This window comes from Gadus macrocephalus, chromosome 20 (assembly GCF_031168955.1).
Source record: "Gadus macrocephalus chromosome 20, ASM3116895v1".
NCBI classification, from domain to species: Eukaryota; Metazoa; Chordata; class Actinopteri; order Gadiformes; family Gadidae; genus Gadus; species Gadus macrocephalus.
In genome coordinates, this window is record NC_082401.1 from 9899010 (window position 1) to 9919459 (window position 20450).

The following is a 20450-nucleotide window of genomic DNA, read 5'->3' on the forward strand; positions in this document are numbered from 1 at the left end:
ATAGTATGAATTCATTTTTCCAATTGCATATGCTATCCTCAGCATGTTAAATTAAATTTGGATAAACGTTTAGTAGAGAAGCAAATATAGATTACAGGTGATCAAGTAGAGTATCTATTAATGTTGATATTTAACTTTAAAATCTTTAACTCTCTACTTTGGGGACATTTCTATGATCATAATAAGATACCAACCCCCATTTAGAGAGAATTAATATCTTAGTTCTATGTAAGGCTGTATTGAATATCGTTTATGTTGAAATCATGCCGGTATAGCATGCCGGCATGGTTATAAAAGTCTGTAGAAAATATAGCAATACGATTTGTGTTAAACACATATGTTTGTCATTTTTCTAAAACAACTCCAGCAAAGATAAGTAGATTTTGTGGATATGAGAGTGGATCTTTTTTGTGTGTGTGTTTCTTTTAGGTGCATAAGTGATCATTCCAAGTGAATGCAGTTCAGTGAGTGATTGTTGGTAAGCTCAGTAGGAACCCTATGATAACTGTATTTAATCGCTTTCAATTGTAAACATTATTATAGAATAGGAGGGGGGGGATGAGGACTGTGGTGATGATGATACTTTGTATCATATACTGTCAAGAGCCTAATCATGATAAAAAAAAAAACTAATTATGATAATGATAATAATAATGATAAGTCAAGACAGGGGGGAAATAATAAGGAATAAGGAACCAAAAAGACAAAGCCAATGAGCCTTGTAGATCTCAATTTACTATCTAATATTATGTATTCCACATTTCACCTTGCAGATTAAATCAGATAAAAAGCCCTCGTTGATAATCATTCATCGTTCCTTGTGGGGCACTGTGAGGTTTATTCATGTTGGATCAACCATTGCAAATTACCAACTGGTAGTTTAATGACCATGAAATGAAGAACTAACTGAAGCGTGGGACTATTTGGGGATCAGATCAGCAGTGAAGAAACACATGAAGAGGGGGGTGGGGGGTGAGGGCGGGGTGGCCATGAAATAAGTCAAGGTCTATACGACCTTGACATTTGTCTTAGATGTAAAATGGAGAACGCCATAAATCACTTTCCAAGAAGCCATTTTAAAAATTCAACATCTTTAATAACAGTTGTATATTTACAGCAGGGGTTTGCTACACAATGGCTAAAACTCAGTGACCCTCCTGAAGGAACCCACGATGGAGCAGGTGGCGCACCACTCGCGATACCTCCGGTACTCCCCGGAGCGGAGGAGGTACTGCCTGCCCCGGTAGTTGGGGTACTCGTAGAAGATCCAGTAGCCGTTCATGACGTTACAGGAGTAGACGTGGCGGTGGTGGAAGCGGTCGGACACACAGGGACAGTCGTCCATGAACTCCATCATGTGGCCGCTGAAGTCGGCCTTCTCGTAGATCCGCATCCTGTAGGAGCCGCGATACTGCGGCGCCAGCAGGGAAAAACACCACAACAATAAGGGTTATTATTATTATTACTATCGTTATCATTATTATTATTACTATCATTGCTATGATTATACATATCATCATTATTATCATTATCATTATTATTAAAATCAATATTATTAAAATTATTATTGTCATTATTATTATTATTATTATTATTATTATCATTTTTATTATTATCATTAATAATAATAATATTATTATTATCTATCCTTATCATTATAATTATCATTATCATAATTATTAACATATGCTTTATTGCCCCCAAGCATGGTTTGTATGTAAAAACCAACCAATAGAACGGAAATCTTAGTTTCCCCCAGAGATTGGCCCATCCACTAAGTCCTTCATTTAGTTTCCTAAAGACTCGATGTCCGATGTCAGAAGGGGCAAGGAAGGGGGGTGTGGGGGTCCAGAATGTAAACACAAACAAACAAGAGGGAAACCCTTGGTTTCCCCAGAGTTGGACCCGGCTGCCATGACAACAACCTCTCGATGCGACTGTCTTTGACCTTCGGGGAGATTGAATGGAGGTGCTCCTCGAATCCCAAGGGACCATCAGCTCCCAATGCTTACCATGGGGATCAGTCGGCAGGAGCGGATACAGCTGCTGAAGCCCATCCACCTCTGGTAGTCGGGGTACTCGCCCCTCCTCATGAAGTACTGGTGGCCCATGTAGCCAGGCCGCTCGTAGATCATAAAGCAGCCGCTCTCCACCCGGATGGAGTTGCAGCGGCTGAAGTAGGAGTGCAGGTCGGTGCAGTCGTTGCTGCACTCATGGCTCCGGCCCTGGAAGTTCCTGTCCTCGTAGAAAATTATCTGTTTTTTGTTTTTAAAAAATGAAAAATGGGAAAGAAGGGTGAATCCCGTTAAATATATAATTGAATAAAGGTATTTTGAAGATGAATTTTGAATTGACGTTGTGCGTTACATTTAAACATGAAAAGTGCATTGAATTGTGGCAATGTTTATTATTATTTAGGAAATAGAGGGAGGAAAATAATATCACACACTGACCTTGCCCATGGTCTCCGTTGGAGGGATTCCACATGTTTTCAGGGCTTTTTATACCACCTCTTGACAAACAAAGTATTGTTATTCAAATACTTGCCGTGTTGTATTTGAAGGCTACTAGCACATGTTTAGCTTATTGTCAGGGTCACAACATTCGGCCAGAAATATGGATTTTCTATTTGGAAAAAAAAGGATAAATAATTAACAGGTTTGGTGTTTTGATGTGCATGGACAAAGGAAGAGACTAGTGTGGTATCCACGCATCCAGTGGACAATGGCTGCAGAACAATATGGAACAGCCCTCTCGCATTAAATAAGTTGGCTCACCGAGCAGGAAGCCATTCTCTCCCCTACGGGTCTGCATTAGCCACCCTACCGTATGCTAATAAATATGTATATAGGGTATTAAGAAGCTGAAATTATATAGACAACATGATATAAATAGATTATTGTAGATGTCAGTTCATGTGACCTTAGCACACAAGCACGCATGCACACACACACACACACACACACACACACACACACACACACACACACACACACACACACACACACACACACACACACACACACACACACACACACACACATGATCACAAGGTGATCAGTAAGGTCAGAGTATCAGCTCCATCTCTAAAGCAGAGATGTCTTTATGGACATGGATATACATGAGGGCACATATTTTTATAATTTTGACAATTTTAACAAGCATTAGATCTGAAGAGTGAACATTGTTGTTATGTGTTGATATGGATACGTGGATTTGACGTTTGGTCATGAGGAGTCTGGAGCCAATGCCTTTTTTAGGATTGTTGTGTTATGTTTCCTACTGTTACGTAACTGTAGAGATAACAATCTTTAGACTTAACAAAATCAGATAATATCAGAAAACACTGTTAGAACCAAGGACAATCTTTTACCATCAATATCTGTTCTTACGGTCTTTGGGGTAATTTATTGAAGGAGATAATTCAAGCAAATTGAAAGAGTTTACAGGTCAGGGTACGGTGAATAAAAAATATATATGAAGTTGTTTTTGGAAACTTAACAGGAATCTGACTCGTTAACCATTTCATTCGTTTTGTTACGGAAAATATCTTTATATGGTACGGGCGTCGGCAGACTGCAGAGACGGTCAATAGTCCATGATGCGTCTGATGGAGCCCACCCTGGCCGTCCTGCCGCCCCACTCGCTGAAGCGGTTGTACACGCCGGGCCGTATCAGGTACATCTTCCCCCGGTAGTGGGGATGCTCGTAAAAGAGCCAATGGCCGCCCTTCACGTTGCAAGAGAAGATGTCGTTCTTGTGGAAGCGCTCTACCACGTTGGGACAGTCGTCGGCCAGGTCCATGACCTGACCCCCGAACTCTATCCTCTCGTACAGACGCATGGTGAAGGCCCCGGACTCTTGCTATTGGATGAGAAAGAGAAAAAAGATTCACCTACGAGGGATCGGTTCTGAAGGAGGCCAGGGCGTATTGCTAAGCACACAGCCATGTCTCCCTAGCATGATTTTAAATAAAGAAATTACAGAGAACTGTGGACGTTAGTAAAGGTTAAGACAAAATGGATAAGTCTTTAGGTCTCTTGACTAAAAACAGGTCTATGACTCCAAACTTATGAATGAAGGTCCTGGGCGAATTCATTCAACACTGAAAAGTTAAACCTGCACTATATTTCCCCATTAGTGGAGTAAATAGCTGCAGTTCTAAAGTGACATAGAGCAGATTTAAGTAACTGATTGAACTGATATTCCCTGTGGACATGGGGCTCACTGCGGGAATGAGGCGACATGAGCGGATGGAGTCATTGCAGCCCATCCAGCTGTGGTAATCGGGGTAGTCGCCCTTCCTGAGGAAGTACTGGGTGCCCGCGAACTCCAGACTCTCGTAGATCATGAAGGCGCCACACTCCACCCTGATGGAGTTGCAGTGGTTCAGTTGGCACAACAGGTCCCTGCACTCAGACGTGCACTCAACACTGGGGCCCAGGAAGTCCCTTTCCTCGTAGAATATTACCTGGAGAAAGAGCAGAAGAGCAGAAAACGACAAAATACAAGATTCTGAAAATGCACATCCCCAAAATAAATACATTTTGTTGCCAGTGAAAAGGGTTGTCTTCACACACTTGGATCGATTGCCAAGATGGCCCAATGAAGGAAGAGATGTCCTGATTGGTCAGAAATTATCTGGGGCTAATATAAAAAATTGAACTAGCTTATAGAATGGAAGAGGCACAGAAAACCGGAACAGATATTTAAGATCACTTAAAGGGGACTTATTATACCACCAGGTGTGACTGTGATTAGCCTTACAAGCCGTTTCGAAAATCGGCCTAATATGACATCACTAGTGGGTGTGTCCACCTAGATCTGTGCTGGATAGATGAGCAATGTTTACTTCAGTCCACTGGGTAGGCTGGTAGATAGATCTATCCAGCACAGATCTAGGCGGACACACCCACTAGTGATGTCATATTAGGCAGATTTTCGAAACGGCTTGTAAGGCTAATCACACTCACACCTGGTGGTATAATAAGTCCCCTTTAACTAGCTGACAGTGGGCTGTAGCATTTCTAAGAAATTAGTCTCAAATGATAGTTCTTAATTATATTGCTCATGAAGAGATTATACCGCAAGCATGTACCCAAGGGTTGGGAAGCAAATCTGCCACATCATCTTCTTGCTAACTCGAGGCAAGATGCAATGTCATCATAATGAAAATAACAACCCATGGTGGTCTCTCCAGCCCCTCAGTCCTGATGTTTACCTTCCCCATGCTGGCTGTCGTGTGGTGTTGGGCCCTCTCCTGCGGCTTAAATACTGTCATATATATAGAGAAGCCAATGTGCTAACGCTGCATGTGCTATTCATATTGTAATACACTGCATAGTACAGTGTGGGACAACAGCAGGGGTTAAGTGTTACTGATTTTGAGTGATTTGCGTGATGAAGCTTGAGGAAAACCTGTGTGTTTAGCTGATTTACAGTAACTAGTGTATTCAAGTTGATTGACACCAAATAACATCCCTTGACTCTTGATGTGTCAATGACCTTGACACTACCTTTATGTAAACAGTTTTTAAGTGAAAAAAACCACTGAATTCAAATTCTAAATATTAACAATCTATGGCCTTGATTGTTAAAGTGCGGCGTTGCCCACTGTAAATAATATTATCAGGTGTATCTTACAAATATTATGTTTATTATAATTTAATTATGTTTTTGTTAATTTTTTTTTAATATCAAATAAACATGAACATAGAACTCTCTGACTGACCATAGTAGGCCTGTGTGTTTAATGAGCCTACTTTAATAACTGGTGGAAGTGTTTCTAATGCAGGTTATATCCAGCAGAACAGAACACACTAATGGATCCTCTCTCTTGCTATAGCTAATGTTTACTGAATTGGAATTTGAGGTTGACTTATTTTGGTTAATATTTTGGTGAATGCAATATTGTTTCTAAACAACATTGTGTTAAGATAACCTAGTTGAACAAGTGAGGGAGTCAGACCAACCGTTTAGGCAGAGGATAGTCATGCACCACTGGAAGCATGATACCAAGTCATAAGTGAGGACACTGGAGGCTTGGTGGTCAGTGTCATAGCGGCCATTTTATTCAGGACTCTGACCAGGGCCAGGATGTTGACAGTGCCCTCTGGTGACGTAACCGCCGGCCGGGAAGGCGCTGGCGAAGCGCACGGAGCAAGAACAAAACTGAAAACTCTTGAGCGCTGACCCCAGTTTATTCAGTGTGTGAAACAAGGCAAAGAGGAGACACTTCACGAGAACCGTGGTTCTGTCTTTAGAGATCCATGACGCGCCTGATGGAACCGATCTTGGGGTTCATGCTTCCCCAGTCGTTGTACCTCCTGTACTCGCCGGGGCTCACGTAGTAGTGGCGGCCCCTGTAGTTGGGCTGCTCGTACATCAGCCAGTGGCCGTCCATCACGTTGCAGGAGTTGAAGTCGGACATGTGGAAGCGGTCCATGAGGTTGGGGCAGTCGTCGTTCAGCTCCATCATCTGGCCGCCCATGTCAGCGCGCTCGTACATCCTCATCCTGAAGTTACCGCGGTGCTGTAGGGGGACAGGAGCGGGATGGGGGGGTACAGGTGTTCAGACAGGCTGGAGACAGGGGCCTGAGCTTTGGGGGTCATTCGTATACGACGTCCCACAGGGATGGCCAGGGGGGGGGGGGGGGGGGGGCATGGACCTCTTGATACAATCGCCTCTGTGTTGTATGCATAATAGGCTTCTGTCTGATATTTTACATTCGCAATTCATTTTAATGCATGGCAAGCTATCCCCAGTAAATGCTTTTTTCCTTCAAATCAATGTGCTCCTTTAAATGAAAGCTGTATATTTCTTTTTAAGGAAACTGACAACTAGCCTATTTGAAAAACAATGAAATCACATTAAACATGCATATACACCGATACCTAACACATTACAAAAGGATTGTTTTTTAACTCAAAATGTTAATTTGGTTTTGGTGTGTAGCGTGTGCACCAACACTTTCATTGTCCTCATCCTGCCACCCCGATGACATTTTTTAGGGACGCCACTGCCTATGAATGATAAATCTTTCATTATTCAATAGAACGATTTAATGTAGATCTGTGTTACTTAAGTAACGTATATAACTCTTAGTGAATACAATATATAGCCTACAGGATATATAATCAAAACATAGGCAAGGTTTTCAAGAAAATTTTGAAAATATGCATCAGTGATTACAGTCTGAAATTACTTTAATTTAAATCTGTATCTCAGTACCAACACTTGTCGGTTAAGACACGTGGAACGACATACTACTAGGGCTTTGCTAAGAATTCAACACAATTGCGTATCAAGGTAGCCTACCATGGGGATGTGGCGACAAGACCTGACACAGTCGTTCATGCCCATCATGCGCATGTAGTCGGAGTAATCGCCCCTCCTGGCGAAGAACTGGTTGCCCATGAAGTTGGGGCGGTCGTAGATCATGAACATGCCGCTCTCCACGCGGATGGACTGGCAGCGGTTGAACATGGTGTGCAGGTCGGAGCAGTCGTTGCTGCACTCATAATTGCGGCCGCCAAAGTTCTTGTCCTCGTAGAAGATAATCTGGACGAAGGGAAGCAAATAGTCTGTGTTAGATAAAAAATACATTAAAGGGGGGAATCCTTTCATGATTTGACAAAGTTTTTGGTCAACATTATTCTACTCGTTATTAGATTAGACTAAATTGTCAAATGTAGATCGTCACTCATCCACATCCAAAATGGCCGACATGAATGCTTTGTAACACATCAGGTCCAGATGTGGAAGCTTCTCTTTTCTCTCTCTGTGTTACTCTTTACATTTTAAAATGTCTTATTTTTTATGTTAAAAACAAAATAGAAGGAGTCAAACACCAACCTTGCCCATCATGGTTGCGGTTGGCTTGTAGCTGATTTCTGTGCTTTGGTAAAGAGTCGGGAGGTCAGCCTTATATATCCATTGCCACAGCAGCCGCACACATGTGTTTGTGTTTGTGTTCCACAGTGTGTGTTGTCATTCAAATGAGGCCTGCTGTCAGCAGCACAAACTCCACACTGAGGCTTTTCCTTTGACCCGACCTGGAATGTTCAACATCACTGCTGAGTAATATTAACTTTGTCTTGTCCTCTCTCATATCCACGTCAATCAAAGTGTTTTTACATGAAGACCTTATAAGAGCAGACATTAGGGTTCCACATGTTAAACTACATGTTATAAACATGTTATAACTGGTGTCACTGTAGAGTCATTAAGAAGTCGGGCTAAATATATGTCATGTTAGAAAACAAATCACAACCCATCAATATCCATATTATACAATATAGCAAATAATAAATTATATAATTCATCTGTGGAAAATAACATAGATTGAAGGTGATCACTTTATGGGAATTACAAAATGATACTCTCTATTGTGCAACAAGGAACAGGGAGAAAGTAGAGACAAAATGATGATTTGGGACCGTTTCTGTTTAGACATTAGCTGTTGTTTTCAATGTGTTGATGTTGTAGGGAGTTGCTTGTGTTAAACATCACAACCAATAGGGGACCCTCACCTATGAATGGGCCAAGGGTACCCCACTAGTGTTCCCAGTAATCCTCAGCAGAACGAATGGAAAGTCAACAGCAGACCTGTAATGCAAAACCTTAAACTCCCTCAGCCAGAGCGGTTCAAGTGCTTTTGGCTTTATGATACAAACACCGCGACAAACAATGTGACTTAAATAATTTATATTAGTACATCAGTGTATTTAATTATATATTTAATTATATTTAACTGTTTGTTTAACTATATTTAGTCTAGATTTTTTTTGGAGTTTAGTTTATTTATCTACTTTATTTTAAGTATATTTTGTGTGATGGGAACTTGCAAATTAAGAATTTCATTGCCCGGTGCAAATATGTTTCCATTATGTATATGACAATAAATGATCTTGTATCTTGTATATAAATCCAGAACCGATCAAAATAAGAGTTTATTGACATAACACAAAATTGTTTAATTTCCACACATTTATTAATAAATCACTACGTCCTATCCGTCATTTTCATAGACAGACAATTTCTCATAGCCCAAAATGGGGCTACATGTTTCTAGATTCTTAAAATTTAGTCCCTTATGAATCTTGTTAGTAAACCCATCTAAATGTACACAGGGCCGCACGCTGGACTGCATGTCAGATTCGGCTCCTAACCCTGGTTATGACTAGTATTTACCCCTAGTTTTGACTTGATGTCCCCATCGTCTCCAGCCACACTTAAGTTCCCTTACACCTACTGTTTGTTGATTTACAATGCCAAACTGCCGTCTCAGTAGTCAGGGAACAGAGCCAGACTATATACAGTATATATATACACAGGTCATACTCAGAAAATTAGAATATCGTGCAAAAGTAAATTTATTTCAGTAATTCAACTTAAAAGGTCATACTAATACATTATGTATACACTCATAACATGCAAAGTGAGATATTCCAAGCATTTATTTGTTATAATTTTGAAGATTATGGTTTACAGCTTATGAAAACCCAAAATTCAAAATCTCAGAAAATTAGAATATTACATGAAATCAATAAAAAAAAAAGGATTTAAATTAATGAAGTATAATCAGCATATGTACTCAGTACTTGGTTTGGGCCCCTTTTGTATGAATTACTGCCTTAATGCAGCGTGGCATGGATGCTATCAGCCTGTGGCACTGCTGAGGTGTTATGGATGACCAGGATGCTTCAATAGCGGCCTTCAGCTCTTTGGCATTGTTCGGACTCATGTCTTTCATCTTTCTCTTGGCAATGCCCCATAGATTCTCTATGGGGTTCAGGTCAGGCGAGTTTGCTGGCCAGTCAAGGACAATAATCTCATGGTCATTGAACCAGGTTTTTGTAGTTTTGGCAGTGTGGGCAGGTGCCAAGTCCTGCTGGAAAATGAAGTCAGCATCCCCAAAAAGATGGTCCCCTGAAGAAAGCATGAAGTGCTCTAAAATATCCTGGTAGACGGCTGCGTTGACTCTGGTCTTGATAAAGCAAAGTGGACCAACACCAGCAGATGACATGGCTCCCCAAACCAACACATACTGTGGAAACTTCACACTGGACTTCAAGCATCTTGCATTCTGTGCCACTCCAATCTTTCTCCAGACTCTGGGACCTTGGTTTCCAAATGAGATGCATAATTTGCTCTCATCCGAAAAAGAGGAATTTGGACCATTGAGCAACAGACCATTTATTTTTTTCTTTAGCCCAGGTAAGACGCTTCTGACATTTTTTGTTCAGGAGCGGCTTGACAAGAGGAATACGACATTTAAAGCCCATTTCATAGATTCGTCTGTGTGTGGTGGCTCTTGATAATAATAATAATAATACATTTAATTTAGAGGTGCCTTTCAAGACACCCAAGGTCACCTTACAGAGCATATAGTCATCATTCAAAACTATGTAAAACAGACTAGGAATAAAAGGAAAACAGAGGTTAAACATGAAGAATAATAATAATTAATAACACTCAAAGATGCCTAAAGTGAAGGGGGGACCTCACTAACCACCACTGGGGTGATGCACTCACCCCAGCCTCAGTCCAGCTCTCCAACACTTTTGAAAGGCCTTTTACACACAATCCTCTCCAGGCTGCGGTCATCCCTGCTGCTTGTGCACCTTTTTCTTCCACACTTTGCCCTTCCACATACAGCACTTTGCGAACATCCAACTTCTTTTGCAATTACCTTCTGAGGCTTGCCCTCCTTGTGGAGGGTTTCAATGATGGTTTTCTGCACAACTGTCAGGTCAGCAGTCTTCCCCATGAATGTGAATCCTACTGAAGCAGGCTTAGACCATTTAAAGGCTTGAACTCTTTTCAGGTGTTTTGGATTAATTAGCTGATTAGAATGCGACACTTTGAGCCTGCAATATGGAACCTTTTCACAATATTCTAATTTTCTGAGATTTTGAATTTGGGGTTTTCATAAATTGTAAGCAATAATCTTCAAAATTATAACAGGCTTGGAATAGCTCACTTTGCATGTAATGAGTCTACATAATGTATTAGTTTGGCCTTTTAAGTTGAATTACTGAAATAAATGAACTTTTGCACAATATTCTAATGTTCTGAGTATGACCTGTATATATATATATATATATATATATATATATATATATATATATATATATATATATATATGACCTCAATTAAAAATAAATATATATATAATATGTTGATTGAGTGATTAGTGCAAAAAATACAACACACAAATACCTAGGAGACAAATGACCATTTCCCTTTAATGACATTGGACAGCACAAGAAGCAGAAACACACTTAGCTAAACTGGGAATTACGTTATTCACACAGAATGCAAAAACAGCAAAAACATATGGATGTTCACCATCGTGAGCACAAAAGAAGGGTTATGAAAGGTTGCACGTAATCTTAAGGACTGGAGGAGCTCTTGTGTAAATGGCAATGCTACAATGTTGTTTTCGAGGAGCGTAAAGGAGCGCATCACAGTGTCATCATCTAAGAGCTTGTTTATCTACGGTTAAGGCGGTTCAGCGAAATATCCTGTTGTAATATCATGACATGCTCAACATCTTCATGTATATCGCAAGCTAGCTTATTTATTTCTTTAACTTTCTGAAACATTAAAACAAACTCAGTATGATGACTATGAAAATAGTAAAGAACCAAATACTTCACTAATGCAGAAATATCATATTCATATTGGACAACGGGATATTAGAAAGTAATCATATTTGATTGATAAACAAAAGGCTTAATCCCTCAGGGACTCTAGTGAGCCCTCATAGTGTTTTGTTCTGTTCTTTTGGACCTCATCGCTGTCCTGGAAGCAAGAGGTGAACAGAGGAGATAAAAACATAAAATATTGTCTCCAACTATAACAAAAACAGTTGAACCCCACTAGATGGCAGTGTAGGCCCATTCAATTCAATATTTTGTTTGTTATTTTTGTTTACTTCAGTCTTATTTAATAGTTTTGACCATTCTGTGTAGTAAAATTGTAACTCGTATATTTTTACTGTGACTGAAGTGACAAGAAAAAAAAAAGTCTAATCACAGACAATAGCATCTCTCAGATGTAATGAACTATGACTAAGAAACTAAAGATTAGTACGGTAGTCAGAAAAATGTATCTCAATGAAATACTTACACTTAGAAAAGAACGTGAGGATGAGGCGGAGGACGAAGGCTGCGCTAAGGCTGCTTGGCCACTGGAAGCTTTTGACTTCTCAAGCAGCCACCGTTTCAGCTTCTGACCTACCGAACAGCAACAACAGCAACATGATTAATAGGCCAACTTTCTAGTAATTTTCCTGGTTTAAACATAAGAAGGCTTACTGTGCTTCTTGGAGTGGTCCAGGGCCTTGTAGGAGCAGAGCATGGCAAAGGGGTGGTAGGACAGGGTGAACGGATGCACGATGGAGTTCTGCGGCAAAGAAGACAAAGTTAAAGGTAGACATAAACCAAGTAGGCCAGGGATGGGCAACTTTCATGATAAAGAGGGCCACAATTCTTCATCAGCACCATCAGAGGGCCATGTGACTGTGCACTTCAACTAGACGTAAACTGAGAGAAGATACACATTTTTGAATTTGTTGGATATGATTTCCTGTATTCTGGTGCATTTTGGGGATGGCCACTACCTACAAAATCTTCCAGATTCATAACCTATGCATGGTATGTTGATTGAACCAACATACATTCATTTCATGTATTCCATGCTCAAACACTCAAAGTAGCCTAGTGCTTATGGTCCTTCTGGCAAAAGAATAAACGATTTAAAAACATAACAAAACTGTTTACCACCTCAAGTGAATTAAGCTATCCTATCTCCACACACACACACACACACACACACACACACACACACACACACACACACACACACACACACACACACACACACACACACACACACACACACACACACACACACACACACACACGGTCTGTCTACCTTGTATTCATTTTACTCTGAAATAACTTGAATGGAAATTTAGATTTCTGGGGTTGGCAGCACGGCAGTCAGGAAGCAATTTGAAGCTATAATAAACTGCCTATTTTGTATATTTCTGTAAAGCATTATGAAAAAATGTGCATGCACAATAAAGCATACAAAACAATTTTAGCAGCTTTTACTTCTTCTCCACCTAGAGCTTGTCGCGTACGATCATTCAAAACCCCCATGTTATTTTCCATAGACATTTAAACATGGAACCAAGAGCCTCGGAGGCGGGACTTATTCTTCAGAGGTTTATTGCCTGTCTACCTTTGACTGGTGCTTGGAGTGAGAGGCGGCCGGTTTGCAGCTGTAAAGAGCCAGTATCTCCTCCACAGGAAGAGCATTCTATAGGGGTAGAAAAAGAACCGTTCCAAGATAGCGGTCAGCTCATTAGAGGGCCCCTATTTGACCACCAGGTGTGAGTGTGAATAGCCCTTACAATATACATTTGGGTGGGCATCCCCAGTTGTGATGTCTCGTCACAGTGCTGGGCAGATTTTGGCTAATAACACACACACTCCTAGAGACTTATGGACCCTTAACATTATTCTAACTGCTGTCTGATGACCATCTTGATGGGTTAATAAAATAGGATAATAAGGCATTTTTTATTTGACTGTAGTCATTAAGATTGTGAAATGTAGGCCTGCAAAGTGTGTCTGACTTACCAGGACAATCCCAGCAAAAGAGGACAAGATCATAGCCTCCCGTTCAAGATGGCTAGGGTACTTGTTACTTCCTGACAAGCTTTTTGCTCCACTGTAATAAAGAAAATAAAAAAAAGAACAAAACGCCTGTTTTAGACTTTAGACTTAATCTCACTTTCCACAGATGCTCCTTGGAGAAAATAATTATTACAGAATGGGACATATTAAGATCTTTACTACCTCAATAATCAATTCATACAACCAAGGTGGGATAAATAATATTGAATTGTTACATACAGCGTCATTGTGGTATATTGCTTCCATCCATATGAATACTGTGGCCTATACCATTCCAACCATAACTTACATAATGTCTGTGTCCAGGATGCCCTGGCCTTCATCTCGGTCTAACCACCAAAGGGCAACTCTTAGGGCAAGGTCACAATGAGCCTGTAGTGTGCACACCCACGCACACACATACACACACACATAAAGGTTTCCCTATGGAACATGAGTTGGTGTATCTCCATTTAGAGTCATGAATGCTAATCAATATCGATAAAGGACAATCTGAATAGCTCCAAAATGAAGTGAACTTGATGATCCAACAGCATACTGTTAATTTATTCTTTGTTGTAGGCCTACCAGATCATCCAGCATAGAGGTTCCCTTCCCCTTGGGATCAAAGGCATTCTCTCTGAGCCTCTGTCCAACATAATCATTTCTGTTAAAAAAACAAACAGAACTGTCGAAAAAAGATATACCAAACGCATGCATTGGCTGACAAGTTTATCCTGTAGCATTTACTCACAAAAGTGCCATGACATCTTTTTTCAAATGCCTCTCGTCCATTTTCAGGAACAAAAACATTCAAGTGCAAATTCTGCAAGACAACAGGGCTGCAGCAGGCACCACAAAGATGGGTATGAGATTGAAATGTAAAAGACGATATAATATAATACCTTAAAGCGGAAGAGCCGGTCAGCTTGGCTCACAACTATGGAGCAGAAACAATTACTACCTAGGATACAGAACCTGACACCGATTCCACCTTGCTCCCTCTCTCAAACACACACACACACACACACGCACACACACAGCTATTTAGTTCATTGAACAGAGTTTACCACTAACAATACAGGCCCCTTATCCACTGTGTCATGAAGAACTTCACTACATTTGTATAAAGAAAAACCATACATTTAATGAATTCAATGCACAATTCTACTGGATAAACAACTGTTACACAAAAATAGGTGATGGTTAATGTTGTTCCATTCACATGGATGTCCCAAAAATAAAGTAAAGCATAAAACCAAATTTCTCCAAACCCGAATATCATAAAACCGCCTACGACCTACTGCTAGTTCCGGCCTGCAGCAACACAGACTTCTCAGGTGAACAGCTTAAGAGTTAATAATTTACACCCCATCCTGTACGAAACTCTTTGCCTATTACAAACATGGCAACAAAGAAACTCAAAGAACAAAACAACTAAAAGTGAGTGTTAATTGCAAGAACAATATCCATTCATCGTATTATTTGTTGATTATCTATTATTTTCAGAGAAATGCAGTCAACGCTCAACTTAGATAAGAACTACACAGAAAATCAAACAGGTTTTTGACTTTCATCTACTAAAAAACCTAAACTAAGACTGCTTTCTGGTCTTTGCTTGTTCGCCATCTTGGTCTGTTTCTTCTTCTTTTTTTCCTTATAAATAGGAGCCATCAGGAGACTGGTGTCCGTGTGACTGTCTCCGCGCCTCAATTTGCTGTAAGATCCCAATATTTTATTAGTGCAATTCAATTTTGACTGCAATCTGAGAGGTTTTCCACCAGTGTTATGGAGGTGTGGTCCTTACCACGTTAGGCCGGGCTCCTTATAGTTCACAGACGCCTTTGGTCTTCTTGTTCGACCACCGGCATCTCCACTGTCTGTAATGGTGTTGGTAACGGACATTAAACCTCTTCTTGCTAAAATAACAGATTTGAACAGAACACATTGCATTTTCAACTACAATCTCAAAATCAAATGCACAACATTCCATTACACCTTGCACCACTAATCCTTTAAAGTTCCCATGACATGCACAGGTGTGGGTTGATTAGCCGTTACAAGCCGTTTTGGAAATCTGTCCCTTATGACATCACAGGTGGGTGTGTCCACCTAGATATGTGACCTTGTTTCGGGCTGGTTTACTAAAGAGGCTAATGTAGCTAACAATAAACAACGACTAGCCAATTTCATGACACAATCACAAAGATGAACGGGAACGCTATAAATGCTCCGAGACCGGAAATAATGTCAAAAGTGCAACTCGGAAGGCTCGCGTCGGAGGATTCAACAACACAACATTATTGCCAAAAAGCGTTGTTAGAATGAAATAATCTACCAAACAAAAATGTCCTTACTTTTTGTGCCTAGCTTAGAATCAATCGAAGAAAGGAAATAAGAAATCCTAAGAATCCTAAGAAATCCTCACCATACAATATACCCAACACCAACATCTAGGATGGACATTATGAGGACCACCTAACCTGTGAAAGCGTTGACTGTATTTGGCGGCGGCTCCTTCAACCCCGGCACCGTGGCCAAGACGGCTTTCTTGGGAGAAGGGACATAGTGGTCCTCCATATCCAGATCCCTGAGGCTGACATCTGGGGTCTCCCATGGCGGCCTCTCATCCAGCAGCAGGCTCGTAAGACACTGGTCCATCCCCCCGTCGCTCGCGAGGACATCTGACATCCTTTTGTTGTCGAAGGCCACAAAGTTTTTCCTTGTTGTGCCGGAGGAAGTGGAAAAGATCTTCTTACTGTTGCTCTTTTTGGAACGGGACGGAGGTGGGAGCCTTTTAGGAACCCATGTATCCGGAGAGACATCGACCGTCTCAGCGATGTGTTGAGGCGACTCCTCGTTGTACGTACCAGCAGCTACTCTGCTGGTTCTGAGAGACAAAATTGACTTTTTGTGTGTACCGTCCAGAACAACCTTTCCTGTTTGCGTGTCGTCCTGGTGAGGTGGCAGTTCCTGATCTTGAGGCCCGTACCCTTGAGGGCTGTGGCTCTGTTGGTGCCTACTCTTCTCTACTTTCTTCTTTCTGACGTTGAAAGGACATGCTGATTGCTCACTCCATGCTGCTCTTATCCCATTGGAACAGGTGGCCTCGTGCCCCTGAACTTCCTCGTAGGGACGCTTGCGTGGCAAATGGGTCTGATCCGAAACATCTACCTTGTCACAGTAATTAGGACCGGAGAACCTGTGCAGAGTGGCTTCCGAAACCTGCCTTGGTGAACTTGCAACTGAGGCATCTTGTTGTCCTTCTGACCCACGAGATGCTGAAGATGGCGTCAGGATGCTAGCTCCAGTACTGATATCTGGTGAGAAGCTTTCCCACGGGGACCCATCCCTTGTCACCACAAAAGTCTTCCTGAGTTCTCTGTTAAGGTTAAGATCCTTGCTCTCAGGGTGACCAGCCTCTGGAAAACCCAAGTCCCCGCCCCCAAGCTCAAAAGGTGTGTTGTCATTAGAGGCCACAGGAAGTTGTTGACTCTCCAGCAGTTGGCCGCTGAATGCATCACTATAGGCGGTGTCTACTTCCTCTGTAGTTTTGCCATTAGATGTTCTTTGTGTTTCAGCATTAGAGAGGTTCATTAATGGGATAGGGGTTTTCCTTTTGATTACTCTTGGTGGATTTGAAGCGACATTAGTCCTTCTTAATTTCTTTTTAGCGTTTCCGTCCTCTGAAAAAACATGATTGGGTGACCATCTTGCATCTTCCCTGACTGTGGGGACGTGTCTGTCAGGCTCTACGACGTCACAGCCGCTATACTCAGGTAAGGCAATACTCGGGTAACTCTGAGGTTTCTTCTGTATCGTGTTCGGTCCGTCACAAGCTTTAGCCTTGCCAAATCTGGGGATGCGAGACACAACCTTATTTGTACCAGAGGCCTCTTCTGTACGATCCTCTGATAGTGGCAGAGCAGCAGTGTGCACATGTTGGGTTTCTACTAACCCGCACTCTGTAGAGTCTCTGTCTTCTGGCCTCCCTGGTTTCTTGTTTCTCTTCTTTTCCTTCTTTGCCTTTACCACTGGTGCGGCTTGGTCTTTAATCTTAGGCTCGTTTGTTTTTCGGGATTTCTTCTTGGTGTCGACGATGATTATTTCAGTGGCGTCCCTCACGGTCATCTCCATGGTGGTGTTCAGGAGCAAAGTCACCTCCTGTCCACCTCTGTGGTCGTTATCGTTGTTGGAGGTGGTGGTGTTGTTGTTGTTGTTGGAGGCGGTGGTGGTCAACTCCTGGGCTGAGCTTTTCTGAAGATCGACAGAAACGCTCAATCGTTTGTTTTCAGATGCAACAACAGCTGCAGGGGTGTGACTGTTTTGAGGGCATGAAGGCAGCATAGAGTGACTGTCCCGTCCGGGCTGAGTCCTGGAATACTGTTCCACATCCTCCCTCAAGCTACTGGATTGACTGGTTGTTCTCCATTGGGCCAACTGCCCAGCTTCATCAGAAGTATTTTCCCCCTCTTTATCGATTTCTGTGCAGTAGATACATTTGGAAAATACACAACGATGAATAACGATGGGTGTGGGTTATCAGGAAATGATGTGTATTATTATTGTGTTCTTTTATTTAAAATAGGTTATTGTTAAATGTGCATTATTTACTCACTCATATCGTTTGATGGCTGGCCTTGTACACCACTGATAGTATTAGTCAAATCGACCAGTGTTTTGATTGGTGAGTGATGTGCCTCAGTTAAGGGTTGCGGTTGGCAGGGTAATAGACTAAAACGTAAAGGAAGGAGATGAGGAATACAATAGAGACAAGATGGCACTCATTCAAAAAAACACAAATCCCCAAAATGTCAGGCTTTTGTTGATATTTGCTGAGTAAACACACACTTATCAGTTACATTTGCTTACCTTTTATTCTCAACATCGCCACCATCTGCATCGTCATGTTGGTTGTTACAGTCATCCTAATAAAAATAAATAAACCATAGTTGAACACCGAAACATCCTATTCTGACACAAATAGTACAGCATGTTAAACACAATTAATATTCAACTATATTATAAGGTATATTCACGTCTTCTGAGGATAGGATGTCAGCCATACTGCTTAACTGATGCATGGTGGTGCTACGGAGTCCCTTTACCATAAGAACCTGCGAAAGTATCACCACAATGATTAGAAAATGCTAAATAAATGTAGAAGAAAAAGAACAAAGAAGGTACTGCAGGAAACACTTACCAACTGCTTATGCTTGTATCTCATGGAAGCCCTTTCAAATAACAGAGCATCCACTTGTTTCAGGAGGCCAATAATTTCCATCTGAAGGTTGTTGCTCTTCTCTCTCTGGGCCTGCAGAGCAACAGCTAATGCCCTGTTGTTCGTCTTCAAAGAGATCTTAAAAAAAGATGAACTATCTGGTTGGACGTAAGAAGGGGTGTACAGAACAAGTAAGTATCATTCGATGTACCATGTTCCTGCAATAGAGGAGGCGGCAGTTTCATGGCCTAAGTCCTGGCACTCTGACACTGAATTTGAAATAACATGGACAAAATGGTAGACAGTAGAGTGGTTGCATTGAATGTCAATCAATTAATATTTGTTTAATCTGCTGTCTTGAATTAGACCGCAGAGTAAACGTTATCTACTAGCCAAGTGATTATGAGTTGTCTTACAGACACTACAAACAATCTTGTATTTTATGAAATGTAGCTGCAGAAGAACTGCTGGCCAATTGGTTTATTGGTAATGTAAGCGTAGCGCGATGTTGTTATGCCAAACTGTGTGCTTAATAGTTTACTGTCGTTGCAAGACAATTATTTCAATCGCAAATGACATCTTGGCACACTTACTGAGCATTTTGTTTTTGATCTTGGAGGCCAAGACTCCAAGATCAGTCTGCTTCGAAAACTTTATGGTTGTCATTTTTATCCCCAATGACATGGTGAGCGGGTCGACGGGGTGTTCGGCTGAGGAGTCGGGAGATGAAGCTAATACAAGATTAAAACCAGCACTGCGTTTCCATGAAGCTCATACAAGTCAAGTTGTCTCACCTAAATTATACAACCCGACAAAGAAGTTACCTATACAATCAAATACCGTGTTGCTTATCAGCCAGACCAGTGGAATCCTTAACGCGGGTCAATTAAAAAATAAACTGATTCTGCCGTCCACCGAAGTCCAACGTATCCAAGACCCGCCGTTTCCTCTCAAACACGAGGGGCGTGGCTTATCTCCTGGTCACCGATCAGTAACACGCATGCGCTCCCCGCGTTCGGGTGGTGCGTGGTTGAAATGGATGTATGCTTATACTGTATGGATATATATATATATACATATATACATATTCAGATATTTTGGTTTAGATTTTCAGCTAGTCTTGAGTGATAAATAATATGCATACATGTTTATATAGAGGGCTTTAGGCATGGATGTAGGTTGTAGGCAACCAACCCAATGTTACGCTTTGTCGCCCTCTGTTGGCACAGGATAAAGGGTCTGTTTAACGGTATGCTTTTAACAATTTAACAAGAGTTTATAAGTGAAGGCTAGAAATACAATTTGTATCCGTCGTCTATTAAACACATTACAACAGCTACATGCAATGTTAAAAAATGGATCGATCGTTGACTCGGAGTTTGTCTGTCTTTGCCTTGTCTCGTGATCACAACAGTTCGACTGCTCTGCTCTCCCCTCTCCGTATGGGAGTCGGCTTCCCACACAGTAAAGCAGCTTTTTTGTCAATGTCATAGAAACGATGAAGTGACAGACAGTACACAGGTAAATTGTAATTGTT

The 20450-nt window shown here is 41.3% G+C and overlaps 5 protein-coding genes across 18 annotated transcripts in view; 1 reads left to right on the forward strand and 4 right to left on the reverse strand.

Annotated features, from left to right (window-relative positions):
* Positions 1 to 1074: 1074 nt before the first annotated feature.
* On the reverse strand, positions 1075 to 2570 carry LOC132448547 (gamma-crystallin M2-like). The gene is made up of 3 exons (XM_060039953.1): positions 2454 to 2570; positions 2013 to 2255; positions 1075 to 1411 (listed from the first exon to the last, which is right to left on the reverse strand). The coding sequence occupies exons 1-3, from the start codon at positions 2460 to 2462 to the stop codon at positions 1139 to 1141; spliced, it is 525 nt and encodes a 174-aa protein (XP_059895936.1). The 5' UTR covers positions 2463 to 2570; the 3' UTR covers positions 1075 to 1138.
* An 809-nt stretch (positions 2571 to 3379) lies between these two features.
* Positions 3380 to 5284, reverse strand: LOC132448544 (gamma-crystallin 1-like). Its single transcript, XM_060039950.1, has 3 exons — positions 5222 to 5284; positions 4229 to 4471; positions 3380 to 3864 (listed from the first exon to the last, which is right to left on the reverse strand). Exons 1-3 carry the CDS (start codon positions 5279 to 5281, stop codon positions 3589 to 3591), a joined length of 579 nt encoding a protein of 192 aa, XP_059895933.1. The 5' UTR covers positions 5282 to 5284; the 3' UTR covers positions 3380 to 3588.
* Positions 5285 to 6181: 897 nt separating this feature from the next.
* LOC132448546 (gamma-crystallin M3-like) lies at positions 6182 to 8011 on the reverse strand. Its single transcript, XM_060039952.1, has 3 exons — positions 7856 to 8011; positions 7319 to 7561; positions 6182 to 6532 (listed from the first exon to the last, which is right to left on the reverse strand). Exons 1-3 carry the CDS (start codon positions 7865 to 7867, stop codon positions 6260 to 6262), a joined length of 528 nt encoding a protein of 175 aa, XP_059895935.1. The 5' UTR covers positions 7868 to 8011; the 3' UTR covers positions 6182 to 6259.
* Positions 8012 to 11269: 3258 nt separating this feature from the next.
* sgo2 (shugoshin 2) lies at positions 11270 to 19862 on the reverse strand. 9 transcript variants are annotated; one of them, XM_060040856.1, is made up of 15 exons: positions 19507 to 19862; positions 18896 to 19071; positions 18732 to 18809; positions 18565 to 18620; positions 18311 to 18426; positions 16176 to 18176; positions 15500 to 15572; positions 14447 to 15409; positions 14281 to 14359; positions 14003 to 14085; positions 13657 to 13747; positions 13256 to 13333; positions 12325 to 12412; positions 12137 to 12243; positions 11270 to 11809 (listed from the first exon to the last, which is right to left on the reverse strand). In XM_060040856.1, the coding sequence occupies exons 8-15, from the start codon at positions 14503 to 14505 to the stop codon at positions 11741 to 11743; spliced, it is 654 nt and encodes a 217-aa protein (XP_059896839.1). In that variant the 5' UTR covers positions 14506 to 15409; positions 15500 to 15572; positions 16176 to 18176; positions 18311 to 18426; positions 18565 to 18620; positions 18732 to 18809; positions 18896 to 19071; positions 19507 to 19862; the 3' UTR covers positions 11270 to 11740. The 9 variants fall into 9 exon arrangements, 6 of the variants coding, with proteins under 6 accessions (XP_059896839.1, XP_059896838.1, XP_059896836.1 ...); XM_060040855.1 differs by lacking the exon at positions 11270 to 11809 and having other exon boundaries at positions 12012 to 12243; XR_009523530.1 differs by lacking the exons at positions 11270 to 11809; positions 12137 to 12243; positions 12325 to 12412; positions 13256 to 13333; positions 13657 to 13747 and having other exon boundaries at positions 13806 to 14085; positions 15500 to 15611.
* A 194-nt stretch (positions 19863 to 20056) lies between these two features.
* Positions 20057 to 20450, forward strand: part of pikfyve (phosphoinositide kinase, FYVE finger containing) — a 30581-nt gene continuing 30187 nt past the window's right edge. Inside the window, exons 1-2 of one of the 6 annotated variants that reach the window (XM_060040844.1) lie at positions 20144 to 20162; positions 20328 to 20434. The gene's annotated coding sequence lies outside the window, so the exon portion shown is untranslated. Of the gene's footprint in view, positions 20435 to 20450 lie in introns of all 6 variants that reach the window. The other 5 variants (XM_060040843.1, XM_060040846.1, XM_060040847.1 and 2 more) reach the window with 5 other exon arrangements.

Excerpts from the sequence above, each read along its gene's own strand:
- LOC132448546 (XM_060039952.1), bottom strand. Across the intron at positions 6,533-7,318 it reads CTTGTCGCCACATCCCCATG|CACCGCGGTAACTTCAGGAT; the intron begins GTAGGCTACCTT and ends GTCCCCCTACAG.
- LOC132448544 (XM_060039950.1), bottom strand. The coding sequence starts at position 5,281 with ATGACAGTATTTAAGCCGCAGGAGAGGGCCCAACACCACACGACAGCC. Across the intron at positions 4,472-5,221 it reads CGACAGCCAGCATGGGGAAG|GTAATATTCTACGAGGAAAG; the intron begins GTAAACATCAGG and ends CTCTTTCTCCAG. Across the intron at positions 3,865-4,228 it reads CATGTCGCCTCATTCCCGCA|CAAGAGTCCGGGGCCTTCAC; the intron begins GTGAGCCCCATG and ends CTCATCCAATAG.
- LOC132448547 (XM_060039953.1), bottom strand. Across the intron at positions 1,412-2,012 it reads CCTGCCGACTGATCCCCATG|TATCGCGGCTCCTACAGGAT; the intron begins GTAAGCATTGGG and ends CTGGCGCCGCAG.
- sgo2 (XM_060040853.1), bottom strand. The coding sequence starts at position 19,597 with ATGTCATTGGGGATAAAAATGACAACCATAAAGTTTTCGAAGCAGACT. Across the intron at positions 18,427-18,564 it reads GGCGATGTTGAGAATAAAAG|TCTATTACCCTGCCAACCGC; the intron begins GTAAGCAAATGT and ends TTTACGTTTTAG. Across the intron at positions 18,177-18,310 it reads CCAGCCATCAAACGATATGA|AAATCGATAAAGAGGGGGAA; the intron begins GTGAGTAAATAA and ends TCTACTGCACAG.